Source organism: Petaurus breviceps, unplaced genomic scaffold (genome assembly GCF_028583685.1).
Source record: "Petaurus breviceps papuanus isolate PSGF00001 unplaced genomic scaffold, PetGlider_PUasm1.0 173, whole genome shotgun sequence".
NCBI lineage: Eukaryota > Metazoa > Chordata > Mammalia > Diprotodontia > Petauridae > Petaurus > Petaurus breviceps.
In genome coordinates, this window is record NW_027185759.1 from 30,010,821 (window position 1) to 30,026,873 (window position 16,053).

At 41.5% G+C, this 16,053-nt stretch overlaps 1 protein-coding gene across 5 annotated transcripts in view; it reads right to left on the minus strand.

Moving 5' to 3' along the window:
- The window catches only part of MECOM (MDS1 and EVI1 complex locus), a 360,114-nt gene extending 345,305 nt beyond the window's left edge, over nt 1–14,809 (minus strand). For all 5 annotated transcript variants that reach the window (XM_069083545.1, XM_069083543.1, XM_069083544.1 and 2 more), the window contains exon 1: nt 14,475–14,809. In XM_069083545.1, coding sequence (XP_068939646.1) covers nt 14,475–14,765 — 291 coding nt within the window. In that variant the 5' untranslated portion in view covers nt 14,766–14,809. The remainder of the gene's footprint in view (nt 1–14,474) is intronic.
- Between the last annotated feature and the right edge of the window lie 1,244 nt (nt 14,810–16,053).

The window sequence follows — 16,053 nt, forward strand, 5'->3', positions numbered from 1 at the left end:
GAGTTCCATTGCTGTCAATGGGAGCCCAATCCATAGGAGATCTTTGGATATGCTGTGTTTTGCCTAAGTAAACAATCCCCAGTGTTGAATACTGCAGATGTGTGATCTTGTGATGGCTTTTGCTGGGCACAAATGGTGATAACACATTAGCAGTCAGTTTTACAGATTAAAGCAATGGAAGGAAGACAGTCTCTTTTCCCAAGAGAAAAAGAATACTCCTACCATTGGCATTAAGTAATTTTTTTTTCTTCAAGATCCTTCTCTACTTTAGATCCAGCCCCCAGGAAACTTCAGTTTTCCTTGAGTTCTGGTACACTCTAATTTTTATATCTTCTAGGAGGTTCTTTTAAAAAAAATCAAGAATCTTGAGTGATATGTTTCTGTATCCTTTGAGCTGGGCAATCTTGTTTTCAGTTCTCAACAGTAAGCTCTGAGACTCCCAAAGGATTTAGAAATAGAGAGAACCTTAGAAACCATCTGATTTAACCCCTTCATTTTCACCAAAGAGGAAATTGAGGCCCAGGACACTATAGTGAGTTGTCCAAATTTACCCAGCAATCAATCAACAGAGCTGCAATTTAAACCCAGATCTTGCAACTCAAAATCCGATGTCCTTTACATTACACCCTGCTGCCTCATCTAAGATATTCAGGACTTTTCCTGTGAGAGAGGAGAGCTATGCCCAAGGGGAGTGACAGATGGAACTGCCCTTGTAGGCAGGTCATTCTCTTATCTAAATAATACTTTTGTCTTAAATTGACTCTTCTATTCAACCCTACAACTGGATAAGTAGCCTCCAGACCAACTATGTTTCTGTTTGTTATCTTGAGAGATAACAATATAGTTCAGTCCATGAAAGTTCATCTTCCCCTTGTTTTAAAGGTAGCTTTTCATTCCAAGCCATGAAAGCTGACAGTCCAAAGAGACAAGCATGCTTACCCTGGTGCATCCAATGGGATGAGAGAGAGAGAGAGAGAGAGAGAGAGAGACTGGGTACAAGGGAAAGGGCTTCTCTGGAATACCAAGTGCCAGAGGTAAGACAGAGACGAAAGCAAGAGTTCTCTGCTGAATGAATGGCCAGCTTGTCTTAGAGATGGGGGTGGGAGGCAATGAAGACTGAAGGAGAACATGGTGGCATGAAAACTTCTTTGCAAGGAGACTTTGTGGCTCCTGATGTGACTGGGCAATTGAAAGAACAGTGACAGCCCCAACAAAGACCCGGACCTGCTCTCCAAGGGACAATCAGGGGCCTGATAGCTGAATGGAGATCACTACTGGGCTTCACCTAGTAGAGACCAAGAAAAACAGTCAGGTTTTCCGCACTATACACAAGACCCCTTTATACCGAGGGCCATACCATTCCACATGCACTTTACCTGGGGAAACAATTACACTTTTGGCTACTAGTTCTGTAGAATCCTTTTGCTACCTCTGCATTAAACTCTCACTCCTCAGAACTGTTCCCTCTTTCTATTCTTTTTTTAATTAATGCTCTGTGTATTGATGACATTTCAGGAAGTTCATGAAAGCCAATGAAACGGGTTAGATTAAAGCCTTTCCCTTTTCTCCACTACAGTGTATACCACCTACTGTTCAGTTGGAAATATTATGGCACTCACATCAATAAAACTTCCCATTAATATTCTCTGGGGTGGAAATACTTTATTAGCCAACTTTCTTCCTCCTACTTGCCCCCCTCCCCATTTTTTATTTCCAATGGAGTCGAGTTCTAGAAGCCTCTGACAAGTGGCCATTATCCGGGAGGCTCAGAGGGTTTCTGAACTTGAGGGAAAATGCAGTGAGTCTCAATGCCCCAGAGGAGAGCATTTGTTGAATCAAACAAGAAACCTAATCACGTAATTCCACCATCGAAGCTCTCCCTTCCAAAGTCTCCCACTTCGCAATCAAACCACTCCACTCCCTCTGCCAACATGGCGACAATGATTTCTTTCCTTCTCACTGCAAACGCCATGTGCTCTTTCTTCCCCGTCAGGGCTTCTGGAGGCATCAAGGCACACCTTTGTTTCATTTAGTGTGTGATTTTCACCTCTGACCCAAGAAACTCATCTTGAGTTTCCTGAACTTTATTGCCTGTTAATAGACTACTGGCTCTCTTTTCAGCAGCCATAGAAATGGAGGGGAGGTGGGTTCACCATAGAGACGCTCACAAGGCTGTAGTCGGAGGGATAAAACTGGAATTTAAAGTCACAATGGCCAACTGAGGGAGAAGAGGGGAAGCAGAAAGGCCCCCAAGTTAAAGGAGAGGAAGTTTTCAATAGTCTTGCTCCTTGATATAAATATGAACAGCATCCCTATTCTAACTGTTTTTGCCTAACACGATAGACCAAATACTCAGGACAGCGCTAAGTGATTGATCTAGTAATTCATCTTCAGCTTACACCCATCTACATATTTTGTCTCTCCTCATCAAGCTGGAGACATCAGTGACAAAGTCACGCAGCAAGCTCGGGCTTTCAAAAAACGCACCCAGATGCCCTCTGGAGTTTCCTTCCTGCCCACTTCTTCGCAACACATGTTTATAATTTTGCTTGCATTTCTTTTGTCATGGCTTACTCTCAAGTACATCTGTTCAATTAAAATGGAAACGTGTGATAGAGCCAGAGCTCAGCAACTTTTGAGCCCCTTAATGAAATACTCTCATGAACATGCCTGAGCTCTTTATTTCCAAACGGGTTCCATTCCACACGGCTCCCGTGATTGAAAAGTACAAATAAAAATACCTTTTAAAACACACACAAAGAAGTTGACTGTTTTGTTAATAGTTAGGAAAGGCCATTATTACTGCATAAGGACATTATTTTACATGAAAAGGCATTATTAAAAATGATTCATGGCCCCATATTTGGAAACTTATAGGAAAAGTCTGATAATATATTAAACTTGTTTATTACGACTTCATATAATTTTGAATAATATGACTTTTTCTTTTGACAAGAGCCATAAACTCTGTTGGTGGAGACATAGGTTGATTACCACGAGTCAACTGTGTTGCTTAAAGAAACATGCCCAAACAATCAGTTCCTGACAGCTGCATCTCTGGTTATTTACACGAGCCATCACGCTCATAACTCACCATTTCTATATTAATAAGGCAGGGAAATTTATTATGATGGTATTGAAAAGTTATTAAGCACTGCATCCCAAGTGACAAAGCACCACTGTACTGTCACTACCCAAAAGCAGTGGCCCATTCATCACCTGCCTTTCCAGATGGTCCTGCATCTTTATCGCTCCCAGGTTGGTGACATCACCTGTTCACCCACTCAAAATTGATGATGAAAGCAAACAGATCTATCTTACTTACATTTACCAAATCAATTTAATTTTTACAGGCCGGGCCTCTGTGACATATTGACTGGTTCCCTTAATGGCACCTATCGTATTTAATGCAAGGATGTCATCTCAGGATCCTAGCTAGCCTGACGTGTCATTTCATAATAAATTTTTCTAACATATTTACTTAATGGAAAGAATGATGATGGCTTGTCAGTCCTCTTATTAAACATAACGAGCATTCTTTTCTTTTTGGAGAGTCATCTGCCTGGCAAGACAAGCTATTTTTAGCTCTCCTCTTAACAGGGGGCATCATCTTGACTATTAAGGAGAATTTTCCTCAAGATCTAGAAATGAAGCCCAGGGCTCTACGCTTACTGGTGCCCACTCTAAGGGCCTGGCTTTCTTTCTAGCTTCTTAAGGGGGAGCTCCTTCCCTAGAGATGCTATTATTAAAATTTGGAAAAGGAAGCAACACTAAAGATAAGTCCTGTTTCTACGGGACATCAGAGCAGCTGTATAGCTGCATTTAGTCTGTCGGTTCATTTCTATCCTCTCTTTATTTTGATAACTTAACATTCAGCCCATATAGCTACTGCCTGCAGAGTATGTGAATATCTATTCTAGAAACTTTTAGGCTGTGAATAAGAACCCTAGTCTACCAGCATGTTCCAAAGGCACCTTAGACTACACTTGCCTTTCTGTTTTTTGGTTTGTTTGTTTTTTAATTTCATGATCTACAGATTCCACCTGCTAGGACCCCACAAGACCTCACGTTCCTCAGTGCGTGGTGGTGCCTTCATTCGGTCAAAAGTGAGTGCCTCACAGAGTCACAATGAAGGCGAAGGGAGCATTAGGGGAAGAAAAGAAACCTTTTCATTTTAGAGGCAAATACTCTTGAGAATTCCATGAGTCAGGAACTTGCCTTTGAGGAAACCTGTCAAATCACCAAGGTCATCTCCAGTGAGAAAATAGACCCCTGGGCAAGTCCTTGTGTAGACCTGGCCACATTTTGTATAGTGAAAATGCATTAATATCAGCATCAAGGGAAACCCTGAAGGGGGAGGAAGATCACCAAGGGAGGGGAGGAGAGGGAGAGGAGATGGAGGAAGAGGAGAGGAGGGGAGGGGAGGAGAAGGAAGGGAAGGGGGGGGAAGGGAGGGGAAGGAAGGAAGGAAAGAAGGAAGGAAGAGAAGAGAGGGGAGGGAGAAGAGGGGAGGGAGGGGAGAAGGGAGAGGAGGGAAGGAGAAAGGAGGGATTCGTATCCTGCCCTTAATACTTACGTGACCTTGGACAAGTCCCTAAACCTTCATACATCTGTGATACAATGATCTAAGATAAAATCAAAATAGTCCCTGCCATCAAGGATCTTCCGTTTTAACAAAGAAACATCATGTACATATATAGGCATATGTAAAATACATGTGTAACTATGTACAAAACCTATGAAATGGGTACAAGGCAACCTCAGAGGTGGAAAGCACATGCATAGGACATCCTTGGCTTGAGCCCTAAGGGAATGTGCAACCTCAGGGCCGTATGGGGAAGGGAGTTGAGGTGGGTGAGGAATGGGGGGCCAGGCACCAGGTAGCAGCTCCAGGACTCTCCAGTGACTGTGACCTTAGTAAGTCTTTTGTAGCAACAGCCGCCAGCACACTCTCCTCTTCACCCCTCTGAAATCCCAGGGCCTGAGATTTGCTATTGATCCAGCCCCCCCCCCCTTCCTGTCTGTCACTCCCTAGGTAGGAATGGCTCTGCCACTCAACTCATTTAAAGACCAGCCCTCTTAGTTTCCTGGGGAAAGACTGGAAGGCTAAAGAGAAGGGTCCCCCTGAAGGACTGAGTTCTGCTCTGGGGACCACATTTAGGAGTTCATGGGACCAATCCAGAATCAGATGAGCAAAGCTGTGTGCTACTCAAACACTGGAAGGTTTTGACTTTGGATTTTTGCAGTCATTATTATTTATTTAACACACTGCGCTTTGCACGCCATGAGAGCTTAATAAATGCTGATTATTTGATTGATTGAAAGTACCTTTCCTTTTCTGTCTAAAGACAAAGTTTATCTGACTGTAGGATTTTCCATATCTCTCTAAACTGAGGAATCCAGACTCTGAGGGCTGATTGGGAGAGGCATCTAACCTGCTTCTGCCTGTAGCCCAGGTGTGTGGAAGGGAGCTCCTCCCATATTCTCTTTCCCGGGTTAGGCAGAATCTTGCCTGAGGGCAGGGCTTCCCAGAACCAGAAAGCTGGGCCTCAGTTTTGCCCAATCCACAAGGGCTACCTCTCCTGAGGCTGCTGGGTTTGTGCCAGGTGAGAAGAATGATCTGAACATCACGTGCCTTTTCACATTTAACCACATGGCTGAGTTTTTGCCTACAGAAACCCTAACAATGACGAGAAGGAAAACCGATCACCAATACCTGTGGCTGCCAACCAAGCCAGATCTATTGTTGTGTGCACCTGGGAAAACTGGGAAGGTCAGTGGAGGTGTCACAGAAAAATCAGATGTTTTGTGCAAACCACAAAGGCTTCCACCACCCAGGGGAGGAATTCGTGAGCTAAGGGTCCACACAATGCCATTATAGGAAGTCTAGACCTGACTGGCCAAGAGCGGTGGCCGCCACATTGGCCAACCTCACCTAGAATGATTGTATCTTGGAGTTGGAAAGAGCTTTTAGGCCATCAGTCTAGCTTCCCACCCAGTGCTGTGAAACCTGAAAGAAAAGGGTAATAGACCAGAAGGTCTACATCACCCAGGGGCAGCTAAGTAGCGCCATATTGCACAGAACACTGAGTCTGCAGTAAGGAAGACTCGTCTTCCTGAGTTCAAACCTGACCTCAAAAACTTAGTAGCTATGTGGCCCTGAGCAAGTAATTAAATCCTATTTGCCTCAGTTTCCTCATCTGTCAAATGACCTGGAGAAGGAAATGGCAAACTACTTCAGTACCTTTGCCAAGGAAACCCCAAATGCGGTCATGAAGAGTCAGATATGACTGAAAAAATAGCTGAACAACAGTAACATGCCAACTAGGGGCAAGATCACAAGTATCCCCCCCCCACCTCCTTCACAGTGTGGTGGAAAGGTGTTTGAGGGATCTGGATTAGAATCCTGCCTCTGACACTTTTTGGTTGTGGGACTACAGGCAACTCACTTGACCTCTCAAGTCCCAGTTTCACTCACTGCTGATGCTGTCAGCACAGAACGAGAAGGTAAGGGATGCTTTTACTACCCATTTTAAGAAATAGCTCGGAAAAGGAGGAAGTCTAGTTTACAGTAACCGAAGAGAACATGCCTTTCTATTCACTTACATTAATAATAATAACTGATATTTACATAGCTCTTTAAGATTTTACAAAGCATTTTATTTTTGAATCTCCCAACAAACCTTTAAGGTAGATACTAGGGGTATTATTGTTCCCATTATTCATAAGAGAAAACTGAGTCAAAGAAAGGACACAGTCACACAGCTTATAAGTGCCAAGGTTAGGGCTTCCTGTCCTATGCTCAGACACTACTTCTGATACCAGCTGTGTGAGGCTGGGTAAGTCTCTTACCCCACTCAGCCTCAGTTTCCTCATTTAAGGAGGTTGGGCTCGATGGTTCTCTCCAGCTCTGGCTGTGATCCTATGGCTTGTCAAGTATCACACTTCCAAGGGAGAATTGGAGTCCAGCTGACTCCAAGAACCAATGTTCTACCCAGTGCTGAGCTTCTGACACCTGCTCTCACAGGTTCTCAGAGACTCTGCTCTCTCCCTTTGGTGCTGAGCCCAGGTAAGAAGCAAGTCACAGCCTTAACTAGTGCCCAAGATACTAAGCCACACTGCCTCTAGTTTCCCAATATTTACCATTACTTCCAAAGTAAATTTTCAAACTCTATGTATTGTCTTCCCATTTTAATAAACAAAAGAATCTATTTCATTTCTGCGGGTTGGGGGATATTTGTAAAGAGCTATTGTTCCTCTTTCTTAGCTGCCTAATTAAAAGCTATGTTGCCATTGAGTGGTCCTCTCTCTCATTTGGGAGGGAATCACTCAGAAATCATCACCTAGGGGCACCAACGGACAACTACACTTCTGATTTGGAAAGCTCCCAGAACACATGTATCAAAATCACTCAAGTGTGGCCGCCCCTCCAGTAATGAACACAACATTTTCCCCTGCAACAAGGGCCCATTCAAGAAAAACATTTTATGGCCTAAACCAGACCTCCTCCAGCGAGATATTGGAGGACTACCACCGTGCCCCACAAGGAAGATATTTTGTTAGATGGTGGAAAAATCCTGAACTAAATTTCATGAGGGCTGTTCTTTCTTCCTCATGACCCCAAACCAACCTATGTCATTTGGCTTTCAATCTCTTTATCCTTTCTGTGGATTGGTGGGGGGCCTTTATGGGAGATAGTATTTTCTTTAAAAACCATATCTTCACATACTCTGTTTTAAATATAGTTAGGCTGTTACAATACTCTCCCAAAGACCCCAACATCAGAACAGAAAAAAAAAATGAGAGTTGGTTCTATAAATTAAAATATATATCGTAGACAACAACTCTTCAAGACATCATACCTCAAGACTTAACTGTTTTGGTGCAATGAGAAAAAAGGGCAAAATAATAATTGGAGATTATATATGTATATATACACATACACACATACATATATATATACATATGGATGGATATACATTATATTATATATAAAATAATATATGAAGAACTTTGTAAAATACTTTTATATAGATTTGAAGTACTACATAGATGTCAGCTATTAACAATTATTAATTGTTAATTTTATTAAATATGTAATAATTTTGTGGCACCAATAAATCCTTTCATCTTTTCACACAGCTAGGTGGTAAAGTGTACAGAGTTGGAGCTGGAGACAGAGAGACTTGTGTTCAAATCCTTCCTCAAACACTTATAGCAGTGTGGCCCTGGACAAGTCAGTTAACTTCTGTCAGCTTTAATTTTCTCATCTTTAAAATGGGGATAATGAGCACACCTAGTTCACAGGATTGTTGTGAGGACCCAATAAGAGAGCAAGAACTGAGTTCAAATCTTGCCTCAAATACTTACTGGCAATGTGACCCTGGGCATGTCACTTACCCTTACTGGGTATCTCAGTTTCTTTGTTGGTAAAATGGAATGATCCTAGTACCTACTTTACAGGGTTGTTATGAGATTGTATGTCAAATGCTTTGCACACCTCAAAGTACTAGATATTTTGGAAATTCATATTTTCTTCTCTTACACTTAATAGAAAGAGACTAAATTTACAGTCATTTCACACAAGTTTTTTGATTTAATATCGCTCCTTAAATAATGTAGCTCGTTAAAAGCTAGATGGTGTGTGTGTGTTTGTATCTGCAATACCCAGCACAATGCCTTGAAATATGTGTTAGTTATTTGACTGATGGATGCTACTTGTAAACACATATTCAAGGGAGACACGATTCTATGAAAAGATTAGAAACAAGGTGATCCCATTGGAGTAAGGGAAAATACTAGTCTTGATAAAGTTCCACAGGTAGTAAGTGGGAGAGTTGAGGTTTGAATCCAAGTTATCCACAGTCAGTGTCCACTGCCCCAAAGCCAGCTTTTAGGTTTTGCAAAGGCCACGAAAATATCCCTTAAAAGCTCCTTTCATTCCTTGATGAAGAAGAAGGCAACATTTTCTTCTCCAACCACCTTAGAGATGAGGCCATCCTAAGGACAACTGGGCTTCTGGCAAATAGACTGGTGGAAGGGAGGAGGGGAAGAGTGATAAATGACCAAAGAGGTCACCCTTACTCCAGTTCAGTGACCCTGGGTTCGATTTGTACTTGATCCAACGACTATGTCATTAGATAATGTTAGAATGAGAGCAAGTTCAAATTGATGGCTTCTCCTCCCCACCACCCTGATCCTGACCCACATCCAGCACTCTCAACAAATCCTTTTCATGGTTTAATTCATCCCTCGATCATGAGAAAAGGGACCATATAGAGAGAACCCCCTAGAAGGTGATTTTGTGTGACCTTGGCTCTGCTTCCAACTCTGAAAATCATCTTCTTTGCCTTTTTTTCTGATTTGGAAGGTGTGAGAGGCATCATGGCATACTGAATAAAAAGACTGATTAGGAGGACCTGGGTTTAACCCTGCCTTAAACACTTGCTAGGTGTAAGACCCTGGGCAAGTGATTTAACCTGTCTGATCCTCAATTTTCTCATCTACAAAATGGAGAATAATAATATCTACCCAGAGTTTTGTACCACAACCTGCATTCAGGTCAGGAGACATCAAACATGCCTTCAGTTAAAGTTGGAAGATATAGGGGAGGAACTCAGCCCAGTCCATCTCATAGTGGCTTCCATTATAACAAGTTATTTTTGCTAACTAGCTGTCAAGTTCTATTATATACTTCCTAATGATTATAAGAGCTGCTGTGCCCTCCAAATTCAATACCCTAGGACAAAGTCTTATTGTCCCACCTTGTTACTCTATACCTATTTTATAGCATTGAGGTGAGCATCATTTGAGACAATGTATGTAAAATATTTTTCCAACTCCGTATGTCAACAATATACCAAAATTATCACTTTATTGTCAGATCTGATAGCATGTTCTCCATTTTCATGCTTCTTGATTCTGCCGAAGCTTTTGATATTGTTGACCATTCTCTCCTCTTCTGTAAACTAAAGGTTGTACTCAATGCCCTCTAAGATCTTTTCCAGTACTGCTTCTCTGATGCAATGTTGTTGTTCACTTGTCTGACCCTTCATGACCGCTCCTTTGGGTTTTTCTTGGCCAAAGATACTGGAGTGGTTTTGTCATTTCCTTCACCAACTCATTTTACAGATGAGGAAACTGAGGCAAATGGGATTAAGCTTCTTGACCAAGGTCACACCACTAGTAAGTATGTGGAGCAAAATTTGAATTCAGGTCTTTCTGTCTCCAAGTTCAGTACTCTGTCCACTATGCCAGTACAGAAAGCCCTGAATCACAAGGTGTAAATGAATGTAAATGAATCACTCATGCTAACTGCTCAAGATCATTGCAAAGAAGGCATTTTGTAACCCTTACATAGCAAATAAGCCTAAAGTATAACAGTTATCATCATTTTTGTATGACAGATAAGGAAACTCTGATGCAATATGTTTAAGCGGCTTCCCCAAGGTCATATGTCTAAAAATAGGGAGGAAGAAGACTTTAATCTTGGTTTCCAGCCTCCAAGCCACAGGTCTTCCCAATGGACATACTATATGTCAATACCTTAGGTCCTGATGACCCTGATAGTGACATTGGGAGAGCCCTTGGCTTGGCAGGACCCACCACTCTGTCACTGGAGGGAGGAGAACCAGGCAGAGTAACCCCAGCTCTTGAGAGAACCAAGAACAGCCATACCTATCCATTCACTTGACTGGACATGTAGAATCTAGGAGATGGCTCCCAATCATTGCTGTTTACCAACCACACAGACTCTTACACCTTAAGAATCTGCATTGATTATACATCAGAGGGCTGGGTGAGACCATTATCACCTAAAAGACATGACCTCAGAAGCTGAAGATGAACCTCACCCCCATTCTTCTATAATAGCATAAGTTGTAAATATCCAGAGGTTATGAAAAAAAAATATGATTTTCTTATCACCTGTGTTCTTGGAAAGATGGTGTCCTACTTTATAGGATCATAGATCTGGAAGGTATTGAAAGGTCATCTAATCCAACTCCCCTCATTTTGCAGATGAGGAAACTGAGACTCATAAAAGTTAAGTGACTGGCTTCAGTTCACCTGGGCAGCAAGCACCAGAGGTGGGATTTCAACCCAGGTTCCCTGACTCCAAAGCCAGAACACTTTTCTTAACACCCAGCCTGTAGTGATTTTGTAAGATTAGAAGTCTTGAGATGAGAGAAGAGCTTCTTGTGAAAGCAAAATATTCAGTGCGTAGGTGAGTGGCAGCTAATGCACTTCAACCCAAGATTCTTGTCTGAGTGAAGCAGAGCATTCTAATGAAACCCCATATTTACTTGAGAACAGACGAGAATAGAAGGAGGAAACCAGTACTGGCAGGACACTGTGGATCTCATGTCATTACAAGCAAGCAAACAAAAAGCTGAGAAGTATCAAGGAATGAGACCTCACTTTTTTTAACCATAATGTTATGCTGAGAGTGAATGGTGACATCTTATGCAATCTAAACTATCAGATAAACAAAGTAGTTACTTTAGAGAGATACACACAGACAAAAAGAGAGATAGATATAGAGATGTGGATATAATATAAATGATTGATGATAGATATGAAAACCTAATGAAGACCAGAATGAGGGCTTTAGAGAACCAGTGAGAAACTTCTATGAAAAGGTCTTTGATTATAATTATGTTTTCTGTTGACTAACTTTTGGAACAAGCCCCACACACATGCACCCTTGGACAGAACCTTTATCATGAGTTGAAAATCTTTGCCTTGATCAGTTTATACCACAATCTGAAGACCAAAGGCTGATAAAGTACACAGGCACTGTCATGGAGGTGTGTGGCGAGACCTAAAAAGCCGATGCTGTAAAAGTGTGAGCTCCTTGAATTGTCTCATTATGGTCTGCAGCTACCTTGCCTAGAATCAAACCCAATACGTGAAAGATTAGTAATAAACATTTGGTAAATGAAACCAGATTGCATCAACTGTCAGTTTGATCCTGGAAGGAAGAAGAGGCACTGGCTTTCTCCATAAGAATTACCAATGTCGTATTTTGAATTCAATGCAACAAACATTATCAACTGTATTTTACATGACAAAAATACAAGCATACTTTCCAGAATAAAACATTTTACTTGAGAATGAAAGAGTCTCTTTACTCTGAGGAGTGAATAATTTCCAAATTAATTCTAATTGCTGGGTTTTCTCTCATTCTCAGAAACCAGAGGCAACTTATTCAAAGATACACAACTCCATAGTTCACCAAACCCACAACTACAAAATGATTTCCTCCTCGAGACTCTGGTTTGTTCTAAGCTTACTCAAGAATCCTGAAGAGAGCACACTGGTTGCTTGATTCTAAAGATTTTGTAATAAAAGGCTAATGAGTTACTCATTGCTGGGATGTTTATGGCCATTATTTAAAGGTGAACAATAACAATGCAAAGTTCAGACACATTTGGTTTGAAATGTATTCCGCTCACATATTACTTAATGCTACACTGATTTTTTTAAAAGCTACTTATCAATACACGAGCAACTAAAATACAATAACTTTCCAGGCCCTTTGGTCAAAAGAACAAAGATTTCTTACTTGCAATTATGGGAGAATCTGGTCAGGTCTCTCCCACTCCCCTGCCAGTATTCCAACAACAATCATTTATTGTGGATTTCACAAAGATTCAAATAGAGCAAAGGGATAAAAAGTTAAAATTAAGTCCCAAAGGCACTGCTTATTTATTCCTAGTTAAAAATCAAACCAAATATTCTATTAATGATCATAAATATTAAGGGAACAAAATAAAATAAATCTAGCTTATCTGGCCAGTCTAGCTGAAATACCAGGTACCCATGGTCAGTCACACCTCCCAAAGTTATGCTCCTTTGCTTTCACCTCTCCCCCATTCACAGATGGCCCTAAGATTTTTCAGATGTCGCCTAGATATTCCAGAAAAGGTTGTGGGCATATAACATAACCACAAGACTTTTCCAAACACAAGGGCAAATAAAATCTATATTTGTTTATCAAATCCAGAAAAATATTTGAGTTTGGCCAGGATCAGGGAGAGAGTGGGAACAGATAACACTGCTGTCTGAAATGTTCCCTTTGGACAACTTCTCAACATATTCTCCATATTTTAGAACTACTTAAAATAGGAAGGCATGGGGGCTATATGAAAATATGGCAGAAATCATCTTCACTTTACATTCAGTATCTGATCTTTCTTTGTTAAAGCTAGAATTAGGCAGGGAAACACAAGGGTAGTTTACTAGGGCATTCAAATTCAGAAAGAGGGACCTCCTAGTGTCTCCAAGTCTCTGTTCTTCTACCAGTTGATGATGTCAGTGTATGTCACTGCAGAGGACCTTGCATCCCCTGCACTGAATTTGTCTTTAAGAAGTTGATTTGGGGCCATGTTTCAGGCCGTTACCCTAGGTAAATTTAGTGAAACTACCTACTGAACCCAAATTGCTAATTAAGACTCTGTAGGCTGCTCTCTTCAGCAGGCTTTATTTTGTTTTTTCCCACATTAGTTGCTATTTAACAGTCTTCTGGACAAAAGGACCCCTATGAAAATTCATAATAGGTCTCAAGTATGGTGGACGCACTCGGGGCCCTAAAGCATGGCAAAACCAAGAAAGCCTCAAGACGCCGAAGCAGATGTAGAAGTCGTCTTGGACACACAAACTACAAAAGCAGGATAGATGGAAAATCCAATGAGACTACAGCACACGACTGAGGAAGAAGCTGTTCTTCTTGCCTATGATTGAAAGAAAGGTCACTGGCAAAATACAAAGCGGGTAAAATGGTGATAATTGAGGTCACTATCTCCTCCTGCTATATCTGTGACATAAGAAAAAAAAACACCGGAAAGTTCAATTTCCAGAAGCACATTTATATCCTGGAATGTTTGATTTTTGAAAGAAATTTTGGCTGCTCTAGCCCAGTCTACCATCTTCCTACCAACATACTTCAAAGCAGAGGAATGACTGGCCCCAGTGAATGAGGGCTTTGCCTCTGGGTGCCATCAGGGAGGAAGGTGCTTTTTCCTTATGGGGACCACTTTTCCCCATGCCTTGTCTCCCCAGTCCCACCTGAGTCCCATCACAAAAGTGCCACTCTTCTAAGTCCAACTCTATCCCTTCAACTCTCACATGACCAAGAACAGGACAAGCTCCTCTCCTGGCTCAACCTAACCAGTAGCTGGATCTCTCTCTGTGCTCTACACCCCAAATACCTTCTTGTCCCTAGTGAAAAAATATCTAGGCACATCTGTACCTGATAGCAGCCCTTGTGTCTCTCCACGAAAAAAAAAGCACAGAAATTTAAAAGCTTAGACCTAGTGAAAGATCATATCTGAAACCAAAATGCCACACACAGAACTTTTTTTAACACTAATTCTATCATCTTTGTTATGCATTTGATTAAAGACTTTTAGTTTTCTAGGTATAGGATACATTTAATAAGCGAATCCCCCCCCAAAAAAAATGTTTTCTCTTACCTCCCACCCGTAACTGGGGTCTTTAAGGTCTGAGCACTGCTCTCCAATGTATGGCCCAAATTTTTCTCCAACTTCAATCTTCCTTTTGGCCCATATTCCTAATCCTGCTCCAGGCACATTTGACTCTCGGAGTTCAAACTCAGGAGGGATGGGGATGTCATCAGGAATGTAAATGGGGGCTTTGTAAGGAGAGCCCTCCTTTGGAGTGAATTCCTCACAGGATGTTGTAGGAGAAGCTGGTTCTTGGATACTGAGAGAAAGGGTGCCCACTTCTCCATCGACTTCAGACATTTCCTCTAGAGGGAGTTCAGGGTAGGTATCATATAAACATTCATCACCTGTGAACAAATTAGAAGTTCATGAGATGCCTCCTGTGGAAGGGAGCTATGGGCTGTCAAAGTCTCTGATCAAGATGGCACTTCATCTTTCATATTGGATTGCCTTTGGGCAATAGTCAAGTTCTCTGAATGACCCCAAACTTCACCCTGAAACAAAGACCCATTTTTTTAAAGTAGGAATATTCTTCTAGGATTGGTTTTTTTTTTTTTTATAGCTGTGAGATGTGGAAGATGACAATATCTGAAGAGTTAAAAATGCTTATCACCCAAAGGGTAATGGGATGTGTGAAGAAGATGAACTTTACCCACAATGCATTATAAACAGGGATAGGGTAAAAAAACACATGAGTGAAAAAGCACAATTGATCCCCTGGTAAAAGCCAGAGATAACAGATAGCCCTTGAGATTCATTGGTACATTTTTTATATCAAAAGAAAACAAGGAAAGCCCCCAGCCCATTGTGTGGACAACACAAATTGCGGAGTATGGGTAAGCACAGAAGGGTCATGGTCTTCATCTATGGAGGGACTGCCCATAGCGATAAGGTCACAGGTCCATTTGACTTCCATTCTTTCTAAGGCAGTTGGGCATGATTGGTTAAAGCCTTTCTGTATTTCTATGATGCCCTTTGTGTTATTGCTTATGAATAGTTTTACTAGAAAGAATTTTTTTAAATATTTGCAACCTCCTCATTTATCCACATGGGACCTGTCTTCTGTGTGGTTTATGCAGAGTAGACCTATAATTGATTCCAGGCTAGCTTTTTTCCAACTGCCTGTAGCCTCTTGGGTTGCCTTACCTCATAGATCAGAATTCAAAGAATGTGAAATTATTTGATTATTAGCCCAGCTAAAACATAATTAGTGAGGGAAATATGCCACCCAAAGAAAGAAGCACATTCTAAACTCATAATTGTAGAAGTGTCTTTTGTTTTGAATCACCCAATTAGGATGGATAATTGGGAATTGAAAGTATAGCCATAGATTGAATGGGGTGAGCCCCAAAATGTGGAAGGTGCTTAACACATATTTAGCAAGAATAAATTAAAATAGAAAGCTAACAAATGTCCCTTCATGCTCCCATAAGATGTATAGCAAGTGTGTTCCTCCCTAGTCTGGCTTTGCCCTGCTCCCTCCCCTCAAGGACAATTGCCTCCCCAGTGGTGACCTGGCCATCTTCTGTGGTCTCTTCCCTATCAGGAAGTGATGTCTTAGAATTCCCCTACCCCATGGGGCCTTGCA